The sequence below is a fragment of the Sceloporus occidentalis genome, unplaced genomic scaffold, assembly GCF_023333645.1.
Source record: "Sceloporus occidentalis isolate IW3139 unplaced genomic scaffold, rSceOcc1.0.p SCAF_1, whole genome shotgun sequence".
Taxonomy (NCBI): Eukaryota; Metazoa; Chordata; class Lepidosauria; order Squamata; family Phrynosomatidae; genus Sceloporus; species Sceloporus occidentalis.
Genome location: NW_028316981.1, coordinates 13,580,033 through 13,602,534, shown reverse-complemented (window position 1 = coordinate 13,602,534; position 22,502 = coordinate 13,580,033). Strand labels below are relative to the sequence as shown.

General features: G+C 42.8%; 1 protein-coding gene across 1 annotated transcript in view; it reads right to left on the bottom strand.

Moving 5' to 3' along the window:
• Positions 1-22,502, bottom strand: part of LOC149320830 (complement C4-B-like) — a 94,839-nt gene that overhangs the window by 24,903 nt on the left and 47,434 nt on the right. The window contains exons 18-29 of the mRNA XM_089502623.1: positions 22,309-22,417; positions 21,258-21,328; positions 20,269-20,408; positions 18,451-18,660; positions 15,440-15,491; positions 13,972-14,061; positions 10,560-10,763; positions 9,082-9,157; positions 7,490-7,646; positions 5,550-5,687; positions 3,623-3,794; positions 2,693-2,913 (exon numbers count right to left, since the gene is read on the bottom strand). Of these exons, the coding sequence (XP_089358749.1) occupies positions 2,693-2,913; positions 3,623-3,794; positions 5,550-5,687; positions 7,490-7,646; positions 9,082-9,157; positions 10,560-10,763; positions 13,972-14,061; positions 15,440-15,491; positions 18,451-18,660; positions 20,269-20,408; positions 21,258-21,328; positions 22,309-22,417 (1,640 nt within the window). The remainder of the gene's footprint in view (positions 1-2,692; positions 2,914-3,622; positions 3,795-5,549; positions 5,688-7,489; positions 7,647-9,081; positions 9,158-10,559; positions 10,764-13,971; positions 14,062-15,439; positions 15,492-18,450; positions 18,661-20,268; positions 20,409-21,257; positions 21,329-22,308; positions 22,418-22,502) is intronic.

Sequence of the window (22,502 nt, the reverse complement as noted above, 5' to 3'; positions counted from 1 at the left end):
TGATATTGGTTTGCCTTGGGATCACCATACGTTGGAAATGACTTGAAAGAACACAACAACAACAACATTCTGAGGGGGTACGTAGGTTGCACTTGCCTCCTTCCCACAGTCACATAAGAGGGACTGTTCTGCTGTTCAGTGGTAAGATCTCAAGTCTGGATGTTTATCACAGCAGTTCCCCATAGCCAGACCCCATTCATCCGTCATTTCATTTATATCACACCTTCTTCCCAAGCCTGGGCTCAAGGTGGTTTACAGAAGACAGAAAATGGCAATAAACAAACAAATAAAATTGTCTGTGGCTCTTGCCATACTGCAAAATTAATGCACAATTTTAAGTGTCACATCCTGTAATATGTAGTTTGTTTGACACCAGATTACTCTGACAGAGAAGACTAAACATCTTACAAAACTACAAACCCAAAATTTCATAGCATGGAGCCATGCCAGTTAAAGTAATGTCAAATTGCATTAATCCTGTAGTGCAGATGCAGCCTATTTTTTTTAAATGGTCTTTTGAGATTTTTATTTGAGAACCCCCCCCCCCCCTTTCTGTATTGTAGGGCAATTTGAGTTTCCTAAGGCTTCAGCCTTTGGGTAGCAAACAAAAAAAAAATACTTAAATATCAAAACCAAGCCTATTAGGGTCTAGCTTTAAATCAGCAGAGTAGCAGAAGACATGTCTTGTCAAACTATACTTCTCTAAGAACTGAGACTGACTCAAAAACAACACAAGTAGCTTGAAGTGCAAACAAAAGTTTACTAATGGCTTTAATCTATATGTACCTGAAGCTATATCCTAATCTAGCTAGTGAATAGTTCAGGTTAAGAAGAAATATTTATCTCACCATCTTGGTTATGGAACGTTGATAGAGAAGAAAGATGAAGGACCCAACAGGGCAGTAGAAAATCTTTTGAGAGACTGAGGGCCCGAACAGACAGGCCAAAATAAAGCTGCTTCGGATCACTTTGGAGATATGCTGTTTAAATGACACATGCATCTTAAGAGGCCAGAAGCTGCACCAAAGCTGCGCTCCAGTCCTTAGGACTATCATATTTCTTTAATGCCTCCCCATGGAAAAGGTTCTCCTCCATGGTTTAAAAATATTTTAAAATATATATGAATTCCAAAAAGCAAATCTTGACTTTGCCTTTTTATGTAAGGGACACCATTTTACTACACCACTGAATTTAATGAGACTTGAGCATCCATAGATTTTAGTATCCATGGTGGGGGTGGGTGGGAACCAAAACCCAGTGGATACCAAGGGCTCACAGTAATTTAAAACAGTCAAAAAGCATGAAAATATTCTGGGCACCACAATTCAAAAAGGACAAAGGAGGGCGACTAAAATGGTGAAGGGTCTGGAAACCATGACCTATAAGGATTGATTTAGGGAACTGGGCAAGCTCCAGGAAAAGAGATTTCACCTCAACATTAGGAGGAACCTCCTGACAGTAAGGGCTGTTCGACAGTGGAACACATTCCCTTGTAGTGTAATGGAGTCTCCTTCTTTGGAGGTCTTTAAGCAGAGGCTGGATGGCCATCTGCCAGGTATGCTTTGATTGAGAGTCCCTGCATAGCAGGGGGGTTGGACTGGATGGCCCTTGTGGTCTCTTCCAACTCTATTGATCCCATGATTCTATAAAAAGCCTTCCACTGTTAAATGGCACCTCTGCAACAAGCACTTAATTGCAGAAAGCCTATGTAAATAAAAGGTCTTTGTCTAGGGACAAAAGGGAAGCATCCTTGTGACAACCTTGGTGAAATGTGAAGTCCAAGGCTTGGTGAAATCATTGCTCAAGGAGCTACAGGCTAGCTCCTTTACACTTGTCAAGTCCAGCAGGAGTTCAAAAACTTGGGCTGAGTAGTAAAAACTCAGAAACCTTTATTAAGAAACTATAGATCCACTCCAGTGACGTTCATTGTCGCAACCATTTACTTGGACTAATTGAACCATGCAGAATTTCAGAATCATGGCAGGATTATTTTTCATTTGTTCCCAATTAGTAAACAGTTTTTCTGCTTTCATTCCCACACCTCCCCTTTACACTCTTGTTGCCATTCCATTCTCACAGTGGGACAACCTTGAACATTCCTGCCAGAAGCTAGTCTCCTTTTCCATTCTCATCTCACCACCTGCAAATGTGATCACCACTGCTCTAGAATGCTAAACTGTTATAGAATCCATCAGTTTGACTTCGATAAACATATCATGACAGGCCAGATGCCCAAACAACTCCAGAGAATGCTGCTTTATGAGTTTTATGCTCCTTTACGCAGGCATATCTCCTGGTTACACAAGGATACCGTAAGTCACCTCAAGGATCCTGGTTCTCATTTCTAATATTCTACTCAGCTCCTCTATCCAGGTACTTTCCCAATGTTGTTGTTGTTTTTGTTGTTGTTGTGTATGCCTTCAAGTTGTTTCCCACTTATGGCAACCCTAACATGACCATATCGGGGTTTTCTTGGCAAAATTTGTTCAGAGTCTTTGCTTTCCTCTGAGGTTGAGAATGTGTAACTTGCCCAAGGTCACCTAGTAGGTTTCCAGGAATGAGTGATGATTTGAACCTTGGTATCGAGTGTCTTAGCTCAATGCTGAAACCACTAGACCATGCTGGCTCCCGGATTTTCACTTGTTAACTGCTTCTTTTCTAAAGGGAAATCTGATGTTATATCCAAGGATACCTGGGTCGATCTAAACCCTCCACCGTAATTCCTCTGCTCCGTCAGCCACCGAGCCACCTTGCTGGCCCTTTCAACATCCTTTTGTTTCACCAGGTAGAGGAGGGCATAGCTTGTGGCTTCCACTGCAATAGCTGAAGCCGGTGGGACCCGCTGAAAAGTTTCAGCTCTCTCTCCTTGCAGTCGGTCCTTTTCTTCCACTGCCCAAAACATCACAGTTTTGTCTGAAGGAGACACAAATGGCAAGAGAACAAACAAATATGTAGAACTGAAGCAGATGTGATTCAGGAGAATTGTGGTCAGAATCTCATACACACATGTACACTCTGTATGTTGTATTTCTATATAGATATATTTTTAAAATGATATCCTACTCCTTTGGGGTTTACACACTGCTCAGGGCAGCTAACAGCAGTTAAAATCAATAAAACAATACAGTAAACATTTCAAAACAGAAGCAGTATGATAGAAATGGAGAGATGCTGCAGATAAAACACAAACTAAAAAACATAAAGTAACTGCCTGTCTATCATCTGTTGTTGCTGTTGTGTGCCTTCAAGTCGTTCCTGATTTATAGCAACCCTAAGGCAAACCTAATATTGGGTTTTCTTGGCAAGATTTATTCAGATTTATCCATTACTCTTTCCGGACGGCAGAAGGACAGGCTAAGCACACAGGGTTGTGATTATCTTTCCCCCAATTGTGCTATTAGCATGCTTTAAGGATGGGAGTTTGTTCCCATCTGATAATCTTCTCAGTGATAAAACTTTTATAGCACCTCATTGTCCCACATATGCAGATCTAGTCAATTCCCCATGTAGGAAATGAACATATCAATCCTTGGCCTTATATCAGGACAGTAAGAAAGAGATCTTTCAGATTTGCATCCCCAGAAGCAGACATTTTAAACAGTGTTAAATTAGGATGGAGTACTTTGATCCTCGCTAGCAAGTCCTTTCAGGTAGACGTCTGCAGCAGCAATGGCCGACTGGTCATCAGAAGCAAGCGTGAGGGCATAGCTGGAAATGGCAATTGGGTAAGGGCCCAGCGATTGATCATTCAGTGACTTGGCAAGGAAGGAGGTGGCCTGAGCCAGGCTGGTTCTCTGGGACAAGAAGAAGAAGAACAAGAGCTGATTAGAGAGACTGAAAGCCACTTCTTTTTCACCCTTCTGTTTGCCGATGAAGCCACCACAATTCCTCTTTCATCTTCCCTTACAATTGGGTGGGCAATAATGCCAGGGCAAGGGGCGACTTATGCCCCCAGGTTGCCATGGTGGGCCTCACTGATAAACTTCCAATGCTCAAGAAAACCAAATTTCTTTTCTTTCTTTTTCTTTTTTCTTATTTTGCATTAATGCTTTAATGGGGAAAATGAATCTTGCTTATTATATTAATGTTATTTTATGTATTAGAAAGTCTGATCAACCACGTTTTAATGCTTTCTAACATTAATAATCCAAAATTATTAGGCTTTCAATAAAGCTCTGAGGATTATATTGAGGATTATATAGGAATATAGGACTATACCAATATAGGACTAAATAAAAAATACTGTATAATATATGTTAGAAAGCATTAAATAATGTCAGCAATCTTTAAAACATAGTTAATCAAACTTTCTAATATATAAAATAATGGTTCACAACATTAATATAATAAGCAGGATTATTGTAAGTCTAGAAATTTAGTTCAAAACGTTGACCCCAAAAACCTAAGTTAACTTATCCATGAATCAGCATAAGTGCTATACTTTAACACACACACACACCATCCAGAGATGAAAGCAAGAGTGTAATCTGTCCTGCAAGCACTGACACCCCCGTCCCCTGCCATTTTTTCATCAATTCAGCTTTTAGGGTGAACACAAACAGGGTGGCCACTGGAATTTTATAAGTCCCTTGACATTGTCTTTCTTTGCTTCATCCTTTCCATCGTTATTTACACGCCTCTAAGTTTTACCCTTGACTTATCCATGGGTCATATCAAAATCCATAATTTTGGTTCCCAAACCTGCCCTTGATTTATGCATGAGATGGACTTATACCTGAGTGTACAGTGGGTCCTCCCCATATGCAAGGGATCTGTTCTGGACCCCCCAGCATATGAGGAAAAATGTGTATGCTCAACCCCCTTTTGTTTCAATGGGGAAGCGCTCCCGCATGTGGTGCAGTGTCATTATACCTCCTGCGGCTTAACCTTCCGCATCAAATTAAAGCCGTGTATGGCGGACCTGCATATGGCGCAGGCACGCTGTATATTGTACATAGCAAAACATAGTTAAAATGTTATACTTTTAAAGCAAGTTGTTTGAGTTGAATTTACTCCCAATTACTGGCATCCCTGCCGGGTGCCACCTGGTGCAGAGAGGAGCTGCTGGAGGGGACTGGCAGAATGCTGGGGGGGGGGTACATGGCAGCCGTATGCTGGCCCTCCAGGCTTCACTGCAGCATGCACACCTCCTCCTCGAGGGCCAGAGCGGCAGAGCAGCTGCACACATTCCATCCCAGGCTTCCTCTCCAGAGAGAAGGCCCATGGTTGGAGGAGGAAAAGGATCACCTGCATGCCCTTGGCTGCTGCTCCATCCTGGGCTTTCTCTCCAGGGAAAAGGTGCGGGATGGAGCAGCCTGCAAGCGTGCGCAGTCACACACTCTCCTCCCTCCTCCATCCCAGGCTTTTTTCCTGGAGAGGAAGCACAGGACGGAGCAGCCGGCAAGGGGGAGGAGGGTGCAAATGGGTGTTACCCCTCTTTTAAGTGTCACCCGGTGCAGTCCACACTCCCCACACCTCATAGTGATGCCACTGATCCCTATGAATGTGGCAGGATGATTGTATTTACATCCAACATTCTTCATTCATACCATTTGGCTCAGATGTTCCATCCTTTGCTGGTCTGGGTCAGGCTCAGTTTTTCTTTCATACATAGCCAAGGCCTGCTTAAGTGCAATGGTGATGAATGCTGTAAGAGAGACTCCCCCATGAAGGCCGCCAACACCACCCTGGGGAAGAAAGACATGAAAGCTAAAGACAGGGAGCTGTAAATTAGTTCTTCTCCCCTGGATTCAGTGACCAGGAAGCAGGTAGGAGTACCATACTCTCCAATGTTTTACAGATGAAAACTGGAACTCATGTGGCCAAGCAACATCAGAGTGCAGTTAAGATGGCAAATGTTATTAATAATGAAGAACAGACAAGCTAAGAGAGGCTGTGGCAGCTTGTCTGAGTCTATAGGGAATGGAAAGATTGTGTCCTCTCCCTCCTTACTGAACAGAGCTTATAGCAATTGGAGTGAGCTGCGAACAAAGGGGTAAAATGGAAGGAGGAGAGAGAAACTGGGACATGTTAAAAGCAACTGATAAAGTAGGATGATAGAGGATAAATTATCCCTGCCAAATTGGGACAGTTGGAGGGTATGGAGTCACTATGCAAAGATTAGATGTAACATCACTTGTAATTTGTTGCTTTGAAGTGGTACAGTGTAGAAATGTGAAGAATATTCATTCATTTGCACATTTTAAAGTTTCCTTTTCAAACAAAAAAGAACATCATACATTATTTTAAAGATAGGTATATAGTCAAGTGCATAGATAGGGGCATGTTCCAGACCTTAGATGACAAGCTATTGATGCTTAGTTCTTCCAAAATTTTCCACTTTGAATTGTAAATATTATCCTTTGTCCACAGACTAAGCAAAGTCCCTAAGAATATACATCGGCTGACAGAGCTTGAGAAGCTTTGGTCATTCATATATAAACAGGTCTTACTAGAGACATTTAACATGATAGGGACTTGGAAAATGTGTAAGTCTGACTCTGCTAGAGGACAAAAGGTTTAAAATATGATCCTCTGTAGAGTTCTGATCCAGGTCTGTTCAAAAGCAACAGTGGTTTTCTGTAATTAATATTCACATTCTCAATGAAATAGGGTATACTGACACTCAAGGGACTCCGCCAACGAAAAAGGGAATTGTCATGAGATTCCTGATTGAGTCTATCCATCTGGTGTGTGGTCTTCCTCTCTTTCTACTGCCCTTCACCTTTCCTAGCATTATTGTCTTTTCCAGTGATTCATGCCTTCTCATGATGTGGCCAAGGTACGACAGCCCCAATTTAATCATCCTGGCTTCCAGGGAGAGTCCAGGCTTGATCTGTTCAAGGACCCATTTGTTTGTCCTTTTGGCCATCCACGGTATTCTCAGCACTATTCCCCAGCACCACAGCTCCAAAGAGCTGATTTTCTTGTTATCTGCTTTCTTCACTGTTCAGTTCTTATAGCCATCGATGGCAATGGGGAATACAATGGATTGAAAACATCTAACTTTAGTGCTCAGTTGTATATCTTTACATTTTAGGATTTTTTTCCTAGTTCTTTCATACCTGCCCTCCCCATTCTTAGTCTTCTTCTTATCTCTTGACTGCAGTCTCCTTTTAGATCAATGGTTGATCCAAGATACAGGAAATCTCTAACTATTTCAATTTCCTCATTGTCTAGGTTGAAAGTAGGTAGATCCTCCATGGTCACTTTTTTTTGTTTCTTTATGTTTGGCAATAAACCTGCCCTTGCACTTTCTTCATTGACCTGCCTTAGTAATTGTTCTAGATCCATGATGTTTTCCACTAATAGTATGGTATCAAATTTAAGGCTCCCCCTCCAGAAAAAAGTAAAAATAAAGCTTCAAAATCATTAGCAGTGTAACTAGTCACTGGGCTTTCTGACAAATTACTTTTTAAAAGCAACTTTCCAAGCTCTCCAAAGAAAAAACAAGTGCAGATACATAATTATTTGGACTACAAGGGCTCACCTGCATCTCCCGGTGATAGACAGGATTGGGATCTCGAAAAGAGCCATCAGACTCTTGTCTTCTCACTAACCACTGTGCTGTTTCATGGAGCTTCTCTTCATCTATATCCTGGTACTCACGGCTCAGTGATAAAACTTTCAGCACCAAGGCTGTCAGCCTAAAATGAGCAAGAATAGGAAAGGATGAGGGGAGTGATCAGGGAGGGTTGCTCAAGGGGTCTGATAAGAACAGAGGCTTTGTCACAACTTTTCATTTCAGCCAGAGGTGAGGAAAGTGCAGCCTGTGGGTTTCATGCAGTCCTCCCCATGACCACTACCACAGACCCTAGATCAATTCTTTTTTAAAGGTGATTTTTTTTGGCCTGAAAATAATCAAGAATAGCACAAAATTGCCCCCAAACACAGTGTTTTTGTTAGATTCACTCACCCTCCCAAACCTGAAACCCCTTTTTTACATAAGCCAAAAATGCTGCCAAGAATGAAAGCCAAAGTGATATCATGGGCCCTTGCACAATACACAGTTATAGTTCTATGGCTCCTCTTGAACTGTCAAGACAACCATATTATGGAATCCTGGGATTTGCGGTTTAGAAAGGGATATTTAAGAATTCTCAGCCAGCCTGAGTGCTATAGTGGCTTTTGTTGTTGTTAGCTGCCCTTGAGTCTTTTCCAACTCATGGTGACCTTGTGGATGAGATATCGCCAATACTTCCTATCTTCCACTGCTCTGTTTAGTTCCTTCAATGGTATACCTCTGACACCCCCCCTCTCCCAATTGAGTCCATTCATCTGGCATGCAGTCTTTCCCTCCTTCTTCTACTCTCTACTTTTCCTAGCACTATTGTCTTTTCCAGTGATTTGTGCCTCCTTATTATGTGGTCAAAGTATGATAGCCTTGGCTTGATCATCTTGGCTTCCAAGGAAAGCTCTGGTCTGATCTGTTCAAGGACCCACTTGTTTGACTTATTGCCTGCCCACAGTATCCTCAGCACTCTTCTCCAAAGAGTTGACTTTCTCTCTGTCTGTTTCATTTACTGTCCAGCTCTCACATCCGTACATGGTGACTGGGAATCCAATGGCCTCGACAATTCTAACTTTAGTCTCAGTTGCTTATTTTTACTCTTCAGGATCTTTTCTAGTTCTTTCATAGCCCATTCCTAGTCTTCCTATTTCTTGACTACAGTCACCATTCTGGTCAATTTTTGATCCTAGGTATGGGAATTCTTTAACTGTTTCGATTTCCTCATTGTCTAGATTGAATTTATGTATTTCTTCTGTGGTCATTATTTTTGTTTTCTTAGTGGCTTGCCAAACTACAAACCCCAGGATTTCATGGGATGCAGCCATGACAGTTAAAGAAGAATTATGGTGGTATAATTGTTTACTGTGAAAGGGCCTCTGTCAATTCCTGGTCACTGAAAACATACCTTCAAGACCTGGGGCCAAAATTGTTCCCCACCCTCAGCAGGAGACTCATAATAAGAAGGAAAGGGTTAGGGTTAGGGTTAGGGTTAGGATTGGTGCCCCAAAATTTGCATGCAAATGATCTCCTGTTACTCTCAGAAAGACTTCATTTGAAGTGCTGGATCTTACCAGGTACTGCTGGGACGAGACAGCCAAGCTCCATAAGACCCATCCTCCTTACGGAAGGTGAGGATTCGCTCGTAGCCTATGATGCAAAATAAACACAAAAATATGAAAGAGAGCCCAGCGTAATCATGATTTTTTGCGGCTTGTCTACAAATTCATTGTATCAAGATTTTCTCACTATGGAGAGAAAGAGGTGCTACGGTCAAAAAATAAATGTACCGCAGCTCACCAAACCAATGCATCAGTTAAGTGAGAATTTCCCTAGAGAGCTGCTTCTTAAAACTTTTAGGAGTGATAGACCTCTTTGAAAATTTGATGAAAGCTGTGGATAGCTTCCCCACATAAATGCATAGAAACACAAACAAAAATAGCATTTTATTTTCACTGCATTGCCAAATGATTTATTTCTTATAGACTAGAACTTAGGGGTGGGTGCTGAGCAGGATTTGTAATATCACAAGCACAACAAGAAAATCAGTGCTAGCAACACGTTTTGCTTAATGGAGCAGTTAGCTAATAAAGACAAAAGTGTTTGCCCATTCAGAACTTGGAAAAAAATATTTGGGGGTTTGTAGGGTTGCCATAATGGAGGACCTCCAAACCGGGACAAATGTAGGACAAGGTTTGAAAATGTAGGACATTTTTTTTTTAAATTTCCTGGCTAGGAAATTAAAAAAAAAGTCCTAGATTTTTAAACCTTGTCCTCCTCCTCCTCCTCTCGGCCTGGGAGGGAGCCTAGGCCGGCTCCCAGGCCGGGAAGGGCGCGGGGAAGCTTGGCATCGTGGCGATCGCCGCGGTGCCAGGCTTCCTCCTCCTCCTCCCGACCTGGGAGGAAGCCTAGGCCTGCTCCCACGCCGGGAAAGAGGCGGAGGCTGTTCCTCATCGCGGCGATCGCCGTGGAGGGAAGCAGCCTCCTCCTCCTCCCGGTCTGGGAGGAAGCCTCAGCAGGCTCCCAGGCCGGGAAAGAGGCAGGGGCCGCTCCTCATCGCGGTGATCGCCGCGGTGGGAAGCGGCCTCCTCCTCCTCCTCCCTGGCCTCGCGCAGGCCTTGGAGGACCCCGCGGCCGGAGCTCCGACCACGGAGCCGCCTCGAAGGCCTCGCTGGGGCCCAGGAGGGAGAGTCTCCGCGGCTGGAGCTCCAACCGCGGAGAGCCTTCCCAGGCCTCAGCAAGGCCTTGGAGCCGCCGCGGGGGCTGAGGTGGCCACGGTGGGCGGGGCCGTCCAGGTTTGGGCGCCAAACCGGACCGGGACCGGGTTGGCACCGCCCAAACCGGGATTGTCTCGCCCCCCGGCAGGATATGGCAACCCTAGGGGTTTGCAAGTCCCAGAATTCTTTATCTATAACTTGTAGTTAAAAGAATGATGCTTCCCAAAACTTGCCACAATCCTTTTCAACCAATTTAAGTTACTTGAGGCCGCATGCGTTTATACTGCCCCAGTGTATCTCCTTCCCACATACATCCCAGTGTACCTGATACACACCTGTGCGGAGGTTTTCTAGTGCCTTTTCCTTGCTCTCTGGTTTCAGGTGCAGCCACTGCTCTGTCTGGTCCAGGTAGTGCATTGCGTAGACTCCAGGGGCTAGCAGGATCATTGTTTGTTCTCCACATCCCTGTGGAACCCGCAGCAGAGACGACAGGCCGTCTGGTGTGAGAGAACTTTGCAAGGTGTCAGTTGGCACTTTTCCTGGGATGAGAGGAAAGCATGGTTCAGCGGGCAGCATGAGTTAGGAGAGGTGAACAGATTCAAGGGTGTTGTTTTGGGGAGGCACATGGTATGACATTGCCTCTCCCAAATGAAAATTTTAATCCCCCTGAAGAATTTTTCTTTCAGTTCTCACATTTCTCGCACTGCAGTAACTTAAAAGCATTCAGAGACATAGCCATGTTATTCTGGAATATAAGTATACAAAGGGATCTTATAGCACCTTTGAGACTGAGCAAAAGACGTTATTGTAGCATAGCATAAGCTTTCATAGACTTGGACTACGTCAGCCATGCCCCTGAGGAAGTAGACCAAGGGACTCTTCAGACTGACCATTAAGGCCAGTCTGGGGGCAGAGTTGGGGTGTTGCATCCACATGATGTATGACCCAGCTCTGCCCCCCAGGATGCCATGATGTCATGCGCCACTCCACACAGCGAACGGTGTCATGGCACTCTGCTGGTGCTGCATCCATACAATGCAGCGCCAAGGAACACCTTCAAGCCTCAGTGCTGAGGCTATAACAGCTCCCTTTTGCTTCCTTAAAAGGCTGGATTGGGGCTGCAGCATGCAGTTACCGTGGCCCTGATCCAGCTAGAAAAGGGGCAGTGTGTACAGTCCCAAAGTCAACAAAATGTCTTTCACTCTGTTAGTCTCAAATATGCTACAAAATCCCTTTGCATATTAAAAACATTTAGAAATAGTGTTTAGACATCCAGAGAAAAAGTGCAACATGGAAATACAAACAGCAAATAGCAGAGTTCTGGGTGTGAACAATTTTCAGTGATTAAAATGCTATAAATTTGGAAAAAGAAGGAAAATTTCATTGGAGGCAAAGTCCTCATTTAGCTTATCCATGACTACACCCAGGGGCAGAACCATAGTATTAAAGAAGCAATTCCCCCAGTGCTGACAAAGTATGAATTAGAGAGCAATGCAATATCACATTTGGTCCCATCACTCTACATTCTAGGAAGATGTACATTTGGAGTAGAAAAAGCAACCAAGAGGACCCAGCACTGCCGGGAGCTGTGCAAGACTGTTGTTTTAAAGCAAAAAAATAAGGAATCCTGACTGGCTATTTTGACTAGTAATTAATTTGTCTGGATGTGCCCTAAAAAGATCAGATAGTCCCAGATTTTGTTCTGTTGTTTATGATGTTAGTTTGGAGATCCATACAGCTTTTCTTTATCTCAGAATATTTTCTGTCAGCTTCTAGTACAATCAAGTACTTTTTATACCAGCTCCACAGGCCAGTTTATTTTAACCCAATACAAAATCTGATTTTGGCAGCTAGATTCCATCTAACAACAAATATATATTAAGGGTTATAGAAATGACTGGAATGGAGAAGTTGTCTGTCTTGATGAAAGATAAAGCACAGGACAGTTTCTTTAAAAAAAAAGATTGGGAACCATTCATTGCATTTTTAAAGAGGAAAGAATGGATAAATACGATTGTGGGATTTGCATACTGAGCTGCACCTAACTGGATTGGTTTGACACAAGTGTAAACATAGAATAAGTGAAAATGAAGAAGTATACAAAGGTTGTATATACATATGCATATAGCTTGGAGGATGGGGGGGTCAGTTTTAGAATGTCTGTATTGTATCAGGTAGTGGAGAACAATGTCTTTGTCTTTGTATTACAGTATATGGCAATTGTGGTTTTTATGCATAAGCTGCAACCATATGTATGTATATTTTGTAAAAATAAATAAAAAAAACACCAAAATTTTGGACTCTTCAATAAGTCTGGATGTGTCAAAAGTGACAAGCAACACATCTCTTGCTTCCCAAAAGAACATACTGTATAATGAGATGTGTAAAACACACTCAAAATAACAACTTACAGTCAATACACTGTTTGTAAAAGGGGCAGTCAGCACTGTCCTTGTTCCCCCTGCAAAGTAAGTGGCTACAGGCAACATCCTTATTTGTAGTTAATTACTTCCAAGCTCAAGGAAGCATTTATACTTTTTAGCATTTGATTTTACATTTTTTATTTTTATCAGGAGACAAAGGCCACCATGACACAGCAGTAATAAACTCTTGGATTTCTACATTGTCTTCTATGAGCAGCAATTACTGTTATTGGTCTAATGAGACCAATGACAAAAATAACCAAGACATAAAACCGCTCAGTCTGGTGGAGGAATGGACACCCTAGTTCTTTTTCTCTATGCCTCCTCAAAATGTACATGAATGCAGATTGAACATGAAATGTTCATAAATACACATCTGAGTCACCAAGCTTCCGGACATATTTGCCTGTCATCAGGCGCCCCTCAAAATGGCCATGTCCAATTTAGTAAACAGGAGTGCACTCAGACTAGGCTTTACAAAGTTGTAGCCTGGAGTCAATTTCAGTTTGGAATCAGCAAAGTGTAGTGGTTTAAGTGTTAAGACTGGGGGGATCCAGGCTCTAATGCACACTGAACCATGCAAATAACTGAGTGACCATTGGACAGGTCCTCACCCTTGGCCTGGTCTACCTCACAGGGTCATTGTGATCATAAAGTGTGGAGGAGAAACGCCATGGGATATAAATGCAACTAATAAATAGGAGTCTATCAAGGCTGAACCCTACCTGAAAGCCAAATGCCAAGTGAAAATGGTTAAACGGAAGCTATCGTACTGTGGCCATTTCACGAGATAACATGACTCATAGAAAAGAGAATAATGTTTTGTAAGGTGGGAGGCAGTAGGAAAAGAGGAAGACTCCACTCTATATGGATAGACTCAATCAAGGAAGCCATAGTCCTGAATTTAAAAAATCTGAGCAGGGCTATTGATGATTGAATGACTTGGAGGTCTCTCTTTCATAGGGTTACCATAAGTCAAAGTTGACTTGACAGTAGCTAACAACAAAATAAATAAATAAATAAATAAATAAATAAATAAATAAATAGCTTGATAAGGCTACTGTGAGTTGTCTGTTGGACACTTCAAGCTGCTGCCCTGTAATGGAATGTGGCTCTCATCATCCCATGCTGGTTTGGAACAGAGTTGTGGTCCAACATACCTGGAGGACATTAGCTTGTGGGAAACTGTCACAAATGTTTAATTTGCCATTTAGATCTGAAACCTACTCTAACCTCCTACCAGAAGCACCCCTTCATGGTTAGAAGTAGCAACTCAAAAGCTTAGGCAAAGTTAAAGTTCAAGGTCTCAGGTTCACTATCTCACCTGTCAACCGAACACTCATCTTGAAGTCTCCATCAGGAATGGCATTGGAGGGCATGTCGCCGGAAATCTCCACAGATCTGGCCCGACCCTCTGTCCCAGACAGAGAAAAAGAAGGTGAAAGATTTGCTTCTTGTTGCTTTAAAACAACCCAACTGGTTCTTCCAAAGAACTTAAGAATTATGAATTTGCTTCTTTGTTTTTGCCTTTAGCCTACTGAGATCACACCATGGAAGAGGCTGAAAAGCAAGCCCCATTCAGCTCCATAGCCAGACTTTCAAGTCTTGATGCTCTGGCTCAGAGATGCCATAAACCATACCTTGTGCCACAGGTTGGGTTCTCAGAAGCTGAGAAACTGAGTGGCACAAACAAAAGGTTGCCTTCCTAGCCACCATGCTAACAGATAACTCCAGAAGACTCAAGTCAAAGAGAAAAGCCACGTGGTACTTGGAAAGGAAATCCCACCCTTCTCCCTGTCCTTTCAGAGTCATCAAAGCTTAGGAGGTGGAAGGAATTCTTCACAATTCAACTTGGCTTTGGGGTTAGGGACATATTTTGATTGTAGCAACTTTTTAAACAGCATGTACAGGTTGACTCCCATATCTGTGGAACAGTGTCTGTGGTTTCAATTACCCACAGCAGAAAAAATAGGGATACGTCCTATAGAGTAGCACTGGAAAATGCTTAGAGAGGTGTCCTCTCTATGAATTTCTAGGTCCCCCAATGCAACTCAATGTTGTGCTTGTACCAGAAATCCTTTATTTTAATAGGGTTCACTATTATCCATAGTTTCTGGTGTCTGCAGTAAGTCCTAGACTTAGGCCCCACAAATATGGAGGTTGACTTATAATCAAACATTTCTGTTCTATTCACAGGACCTTTTTTTGGAAAGCAAATATTGCCACATGATGTAGCAATGTTTGTGAATTTGGATAGCTTCAAAAGGAGGTAAGATATATTAATGGATGCTGTGGCCATTACAAGCTACTAGTAAGAGTGGCCAGATAGATAGATAGATAGATAGATAGATAGATAGATAGATAGATAGATAGAATCATAGAGTTGGAAGAGACCACAAGGCCCATCCAGTCCAACCTCCTGTCATGCAGGAACACTCAGTTAAAGCACCGAGAGTTCATGGTAGGGGTTGGACTGGATGGCCTTTGTGGTCTCTTCCAATTCTACGATTCTATTACAAACAGAATGCTGGACTACATAGACTTTTCTTCTAATTCAGCATGACTCTTCTTACGTTCTCTTATTCAGTCTTTTGGGTTTTAAAAGAAAGTTTGTTGCTTTCTGAGTGCGAGGAATGTAGGAGAATAATACTTGCAACACCAAGCCACAGTGTGTGAGAGTCACATTCAAACAATAAAGGCTTGCACTGTATCCCCCACCCTTGGGAATTCACTTCAGTTCTACTTATCCCCTACCTTTCATTACCTTCAGATCTACTTTCGTTTTCTCCTACCTTCGTTGTCCAAGGAGATGGTGTATTCTTCCACTTGGACAGCTCCCTCTTTCTAAAAATAGAGAAGAAATCAATGAATTACAAGAAAAGAGATTCTGGACCAGCACATGAGGCTAAAAAGTGGGATTTTAACAGGATAAAAACTTCTTTGGCTGGTACTTATTACACAACATCATGCCAGTCCTGCTGCTGTCTTCAATTCCATCTGTTACTGTAGTACACTTTTTCATTGACAGGCCAAACCTCTCAATAGGCTTTCATTCTATTATTATTATTATTATTATTATTATTATTATTATTATTATTCCATGGCTGCTTTCATGTGATAGGTTCCTTCCACTGCTCAGGCAGTCATGTAGTCTGAGAGGGCACGATTCTACTCCTCTCCACTTCCCTGTTGCAGTAATTGCAATAGCCAACACCTTCCCAAAGTCAGCTGCTGTGTGCATATTTACTCAGCACCAAGCTTGAGGAGGCAGTGTGCAGCTGAGTTCCCTTCCTCCAGAAGCACAGGACTGCTGTGTGAATGTGCACACAAAAGCTTGACACATTTGGAAAGGGAAAGAGGAGAAATCCTTGTCACTGACATCTACCTGAAGCTGGCTGCTGTGTGCCCATCCACACTGCACCCGGTTTCGAGAGGTGGTTGGCAGCCGCAATCACTCATTCCCGCCCTTTCTCTCGGAAGGTTGCATTTGACAGTCTAGAAAGCATATCACATGACCATGGATCACCAAAGCACTATCATGGGGGAAAGTGTGATCTGAAATGATGCCAAACTAGTATGCTTCCATTCTTAAACTGGTGCAATTGTGGTGGGACAGCAGGTTGGTGCAATAAAGTCCTCTGACTAAACTTCTTGACAAATAAGAGCTGTTTGACAGTGCAAGAGTGTGATGGACTATTCGGAGGTTTAGAATCTCTGTTTAGAGAGCCACCTCTCCAAGGTGCTTTAGCTGTGGATTCCTGGATTAGCAGGGGGTTAGATTTTGGGGTCCTTTCCCATTTTATAGCCACAGCAATAGCAAGTACATTTCTATACCACTTATCAGTGCACCTAAGCACTCCTTACGGAGTTTACAATGTGTAAGCTAATTGCCCCCAACAAACTGGGTATTCATTTTAACAACCTACGGAAGGGTATCAGGCTGAGTTGACCCTGAGACCCTGGCTGGTACTGAACTCACAACCTTTGTGAGTGAGTGGCTGCAGTACAGGCATTTAACCACTGAAAGAGGTGGGGGACATATAGGCAGGAGCATCACTAGGAGGATGTGGGGGTACAGACTACACTGGGTGACACCTCAGAGGGGGCGACACCTGTTCAGGCCCTCTGTCCACTGTGAGAGGTGGGTGCAAAGCTTTTGCCACCCAGAAGCCCCTCTCAGGTCTGGTGGGGCTGCTGGCCAGCTGGGAAAGGGAGGTGCCATCAGCGTTGGCAGCAGTGGTGCCATGGATTTCCCCTCTTCTTGCTGTCATTGCCTCCCTTTTCTGCCTGGCTCCTGCCAGGGAGCAGTAGCAAATCACTGCAGCCACTAGCACCCACTCTTTCTTCTCCAGTACTTTGCCTCCCTCATCTGAGAGAGCCACAACTGTGGAGAAGCTGGAATGGGCAGGAACTGGCAGGTGCGTTGAGGTTGGAACTGCGATGCCTACCCTTTCTTCTCCACAGCCATAGCTTTCTCAGCTGAGGGCACCAAAGCAGCAGAGAAGAAGAAGTGAGCACACAACCATTCCTGCTTTTCCATGGCTATGATTCTCTTGGCTGAGAAAGCCAAGACAACTGAGAAAGAGCAGGTGCTCACCCATTCCAGCTTCTCCAGAGCTGTGGCTCTCTCAGCCCAGGGAGGCAAGACAGTGGATAAGAAGGGGCAAGTGTCATAAACACTGGTCAGTATAAGTGCTCAAGGAAGCAAGCAGGCAATGTTGAATGGTCAGTCCAGTCCAGGCAGCCATGGGTTATCTGAATGGGATGCAAGGAAAATCACAGGGGTTGTCATTAGCCAGTCCAAATGGTAGGGGACAGGTGAGCAAACCAGCTCAAAGAATTAGACCATGCATAATCACATTCATATATCCTCCAACATTTCACAGATGTAAACAGGGATATGTGTGGCCAAACAACATCAGAGTGTGGCCAAGAAAGCAAATGGTATTAATTAAGAAGAAGAGACAAGCTAGGAAAGGATGCAGCAGTTTGCTTTTGCTGAGAGCCAGCGTGGTGTAGTGGTTTGAGTGTTGGACTACCACTCTGGAGACCAGGGTTCAATTCCCAACTCAGCCATGAAACCCAAGTTACACTCTCTCAGCCACAGAGGAAGGCAATGGCAAACTTCCTCTGAAGAAAACCCCATGGTAGGTTTGCCTTAGGGTCACCATAAGTTGGAAAAAACCTAAAGGCACACAACAACAACAACAACAACAACAACAACAAACTGGGAAGGGCAAGATTCTTCCCCATTTCTCCTCTCCTTCCTTTCTGGGTTAACTGAATGCAGACAGTTTGCAGCAACTTAGGACAAAGTGGGAAAGTAGAAGGAGGCAAAAAAAGCTGGGACAGTTTAAAATCAGCTGAAAAAGTGAGACAACAGAGGATTAATTGGGACTGCTCCTGCCAGTTTGGGACATTTGGAGGGCATGCATTCATATTCAACATTCCTTCCAATCACCTCAGAATGGAATACAGTGCATCCATGCTGTATGTGGGAGCAAGCATACGCTGAAGCCACACAGCAATAGAATGAATGCACCACTCCACACTGCGAGCACATGCCCCATTGTTTGCAATGGGGCGCAAGCATACGTGGAATTTCCCTTACATGGGGGATCTGGAAAGGATCCCCTGTGTAAGGAAAGGACACTCTTCCTCCCTACTTTATCTTCATGACAACCACCTTGTAAGGGAGGCCGGGCTGAGAGTAAATGAGTCTTAATGCTGAGTAGGGACCTGAACCAGGAGGCAGCAGGTCACACTGAAACATGCCATCCAGTAACTGGGAAAAGACTCCTACCTCAACCCGTAGTTTCTTGGAAACTTTGTCTCCTGTCCCCCAGCCACCAACAGCAACAACAGTGATGGGGATATCGCTCGCTCCCATGGGGACCAAAACAAAGGGCACTGGGACTGCAGAGTTGCCAGGGACTTCCACCCGTTGCTTCCGCTCCGGACCCACTGTGGCTGGAGAGCAGATGCCCTCAGCTGGCTCCAGATACACCAAGGCCTAAACAGGAGGAGAAAGGCAGGGAGAGAAAGTGAATTCAAAACTATATTAATAATAATAATAATAATAATAATAATAATTTAATTTAGATTCTCAACTTTGAAATTGGGTTAGGATTCATCAGCTTTGTCAATTAATCAACTAATTAATCAGTGAGGCCAAAGCATAAGTAACCTGTACAATAGAGTTATAATCCCAGAGTTTAGGAAAAGTGAATTTTGGGGGAGGCTACACTTCCCAGAATCCCCCAAACAGTATGACTTGGCATTTCCTAAAAAACTAGGACAGGCCGTCCGTTTTCCACTCAAAAGGAACATGAGTGGATGCTTCTCCACTATATACAGTCCTACCACTTGGGCTGCATCTGCACTGCAGACTTTCTTTTTTACAAAAAACAATTTCAATACAGTGGACCCTTGGTATCCGCTGGGGTTTGGTTCCAGGATCCTCCATAGATAACAAAATCCATGGATGCTCATGTCTCTTTAAATACAATGGCATAGCAAAATGATGTCCCTTATATACAACGGAGAATCAAGGCTTGCTATTTGGAATGTATACTTTTAAAAAATATTTTCAAGCCATGGATGCTTGAATCCATGGATAAAAAGTCTGTGGATATGGAGGGCTGATTTTACAACCCAAGGCTGACTCTGCACTGCAGAAATAATGCAGTTTGACAGCCCTTTAAGCACCATGCCTCAATTTTACAGAATTCTGGGATCTGTAGTTTTTTGTGGCACCAGAACTCTTTGACAGAGAAAGTTAAATATCTCACAAAACTACAAACCCCAGAATTCCACAGCATTGAGCCATGGCAGTTATAGCTGTGTCAAACTGCATAATTTCTTCAGTGCAGAGTCAGACTTGGGCTGTATTGGAAAAGAGAGAGAGAGAGAGAAAGAGAAAGCCCACACAGAACTGCAAATACATTTAAACACTCCAGCAATTTCTATTGTCCTGCCCACCACTGGAAATAACTGAATTAAAAAGCAGAATCCCTAAAAATCTTATTAAAGCTTAGAAAAATGGATTAAAAAATCCACTTGGGATTGTAAATGATATCTGTTTCAGGATTACTTTTATTTTTGGTTTCCAGTGACTTGAAGCGGGGGGGGGGGGGGGGCAATCATGTGCTTTGCTGATTAAACTATACATGTCTAGTTGCCTCCAATGGGTGTCGAAAATCCAGGACTGGGTGTCCATTTAGACACATAACTATCACTTTTTAAATGCCTTGCAGTATGGCCAGCCGAAAGGCACCAGATCCTATCTGATCTTGGAAGCTAGGGAAGGTCAGCCCTGGTTAGTACTTGGATAGGAGTACTAGCCAAGGAATACCAGATGCTGTAGGCTATATTTCATAGGAAGGAAAAGGCAAAATCACCTCTGAGTTTTCCTTGTCTAAAAAATCCTAGGAAATTCATGGTATTGCCATAAGTCAACAGGCAATTGGAAGGCACATGTACACATGGAAGGCACATGTACTGGTTGTCATAGTCCAAAAAAAAAAAGTAACTTCCCCAAGCTCTCTTTCTCAAATAGATTATGATTGAAGCAGGAAAAGAACCACTGAAAAGGGAACAACAGTGTGTCTGTTCCACTTACACTGACTGGCTGAGAGTGGTAGTTGTAGAGAACTGGGCGAAGCTCTATCTGTTCAAACCGTTTCACTGAGTATGGAAGCCTCAGAGAGATGTGGAAATCCTGGAAGACTGTAATCTGGAGTGGTTCTGACACACAGATTCCTGAGAGTTTGAGAATAAATAAAAATCAGTGCAAGGAAATGGGAGAAGGAGGAATTTGGGACTGTCAGCAAAATGTTTTGGGATGCTGGTTATCTGTTGTTGTTCCTCGCCTCAATCCATGGGGAGAAGCGAGTAAGAAATGATGATGATGATGATGATGATGATGATGATGATGATTAACAATAACAAATATCTACATGAAATAAACGTATTTGTGAAACAGTGAAATCTATAACACAATAAAAGAAGCACAAGATAGAAGCATCACTTTCCAGGAGAAATAAAAGCAGATGGGAAAGAAAACATGAGTACAAGTTTAGTCTCTCTTATCCAGAATTCCAAAATCTGAAATATTCAAAAAACCCAGACCTTTTTCATGAGTGGCTGTGACAGTGACATCTTTGCTTCCTGATGGTTCAGTGTACACAAACTTGGTTTTATGCACAACATTATTTGAAATGTTGTATAAAATTACTTTTAGCCTATGAGTACAAGGTATATATGAAAAATAAATGGATTTTGTATTTAGACTTGGGTCCCATCTGCAAGATATATCATTATGTATGTACATGCAGATGCAGGTAGTCCGAAGCCCCCTGCAAAATCTGAAATCCAAAACAGCCCTGATCCCAAGCATTTTGGACAAGGGAGAAACCCCCAGCAATTTATGGATTCCAGTTCACATTATCCCCAGGCCACATGGCTAATTGACAGATATGAAAGGCGTTGTAGTACAAGACCACAGGTACACCACGTATGAGAAGATGGTCCTACAGATTAGGATAATTTTTAAAGATTTGCACAGATTCAAGCTCCTGGGTGTGTAGGATATAGAGATGTTCAGCTCACCTTTTTCAGGCGACATGCTCACTGCCTGTATCTCCCAGGTGGTGATAGAATCGGGGAGAATCACATGCTCCCTGTGGGATGCAGATACAGAACATTATTATGAACAGATACAGCTGGACCAAGGCACTTGGTTGACTGAGGTAGAATAGCAAATGGTGTCCCCTTCCACCCACATCAAGGTGCAAAGTTACCACATTTTAGCTTAAAGTGTATATGCACTACACAGTTATATTGGTTTCATACTACTTTAATTGTCATGGCTTGAAACCTAATAATAATAATAATAATAATAATAATAATAATAATAATAATAATAATTTTATACCCCTCTCTTCAGCCAAAAGGCTATCAGAGTGGCTTACAAATTGTTAATTAGACATTTAGACATTATGGCACTTAGCCAAGCAGACCTTTTAATTCCTTAAATCATGCTGCCATTATCCAGTGAATTATAAAAGGACTTCCCTTAACCTACACTGGGACCAGTTAAGGAACCTTATTTCTACTTCTTTACTGATCTTCCCAAGCATCAACCGAGACAAGACACGTGTAAAAGGAGCGTCAAGTAGTAGATACTCCAAGGAGGTATTCATTATACATAACGAAATATAACTAAAATATAAGTCATACAAGATATTAAGAATATTGCAGGTACAATATTTGTAAGTATATAATATTCAATTCATACAAGCTATTAAAGAAATAAATAAACCTAAGTGTACAATTCTGAGACTAATATGATATGATATTATGATAGCTTCTCCTTCCTAGTCTTCCCTAGAAATACCAGGCAATGGACTAGGAACATCTGGTATGCAAAATACATGTTCTGCTTAACGTCAATACTTCTGCCCAGCTCATAGCTCTGTATAGATACTCTCTACTACCTGCCTAGTTCTGAGGTCTCTTTCTTCTTAAGCCCTGGTCCTGAGATGTATGGCCCGATCAGCTTCTTGATGGTCTAAGACCCAGCATCTGACAAGAACTGAGTTACTCCTATCATCCTCAAGAACAGAAGCTAAACATTCAGAGGGGTCATTGGCCTACTCACGTTTGTGTCTTGTCTACAATATATGTTTTCCAGAACCAGCTCTCAGGGAAGACACTTCGGATTTGAACAAATTCATCGTCAAAGAAATCCTCATCCTCCTCTTCTTGAACTACATAGAAAGAGAAGATGGGCTGAGAGGCTGAGAGTAACACCCTGTCCTTGGGTTCTCTCAAGCTTTTGATCACTATGCTATA